The 516-nt window shown below is 35.7% G+C and overlaps 1 protein-coding gene and 1 long non-coding RNA gene across 2 annotated transcripts in view; one reads left to right on the forward strand and one right to left on the reverse strand.

Annotated features, from left to right (window-relative positions):
• The window catches only part of LOC119589281, an 11,158-nt gene extending 10,820 nt beyond the window's left edge, over positions 1-338 (forward strand). Inside the window, exon 2 of the long non-coding RNA XR_005230178.1 lies at positions 16-338. This is a non-coding gene — a long non-coding RNA (uncharacterized LOC119589281). The remainder of the gene's footprint in view (positions 1-15) is intronic.
• The window catches only part of LOC119589280 (myophilin-like), a 74,843-nt gene continuing 74,327 nt past the window's right edge, over positions 1-516 (reverse strand). Inside the window, exon 8 of the mRNA XM_037937899.1 lies at positions 1-350. Within this exon, the coding sequence (XP_037793827.1) occupies positions 328-350 (23 nt within the window). The 3' untranslated portion in view covers positions 1-327. The remainder of the gene's footprint in view (positions 351-516) is intronic.

A 516-nucleotide genomic window follows, 5' to 3' on the forward strand; every position in this document is an offset into this window, starting at 1 on the left:
AAAATTCCAACAAAGGTTGCAAGATTCATGAGGCATTTAGTTCTTGCAAAAAGATGACATTTCAGTTGGCCATTTGTAAGGGGATGTCCATGAATCCGACTCCTTGAAAGGCATTAGAAAAAAAAGGCAACAGAAGTAATCCATCGTGGTTGCACCATTTTTTATATGAAAGAATACTTCATTGGAATCTTGAACAGCACTTTAGCTCAGATATATATATGTGTGTTTATGATGGACATAAATACAGTATAAATTTCCTTTCTTGTTAGCATGGCACGTACTTCAGTGTTTCAGTCTTGAAGCTGATGTCAAACATGCTTTGAGCTTTCAGTTGTTGTTTTCAATCATATCTTAAAAACAAAAAGGAGAAAAATATTTAGCAAAAAGGGTCACAAGCTGAACATAGCATGTCCCACATCTACATTATGTCAGCAAAGGGAAAGAAATATGAAGTCCGAGATTTCGTGTCTAGAAATCAGTATCCACAGATAAATCTTCATGCTATGTTGGGGGCAA

The sequence above is a fragment of the Penaeus monodon genome, chromosome 25, assembly GCF_015228065.2.
Source record: "Penaeus monodon isolate SGIC_2016 chromosome 25, NSTDA_Pmon_1, whole genome shotgun sequence".
In the NCBI taxonomy this organism is placed as follows: Eukaryota; Metazoa; Arthropoda; class Malacostraca; order Decapoda; family Penaeidae; genus Penaeus; species Penaeus monodon.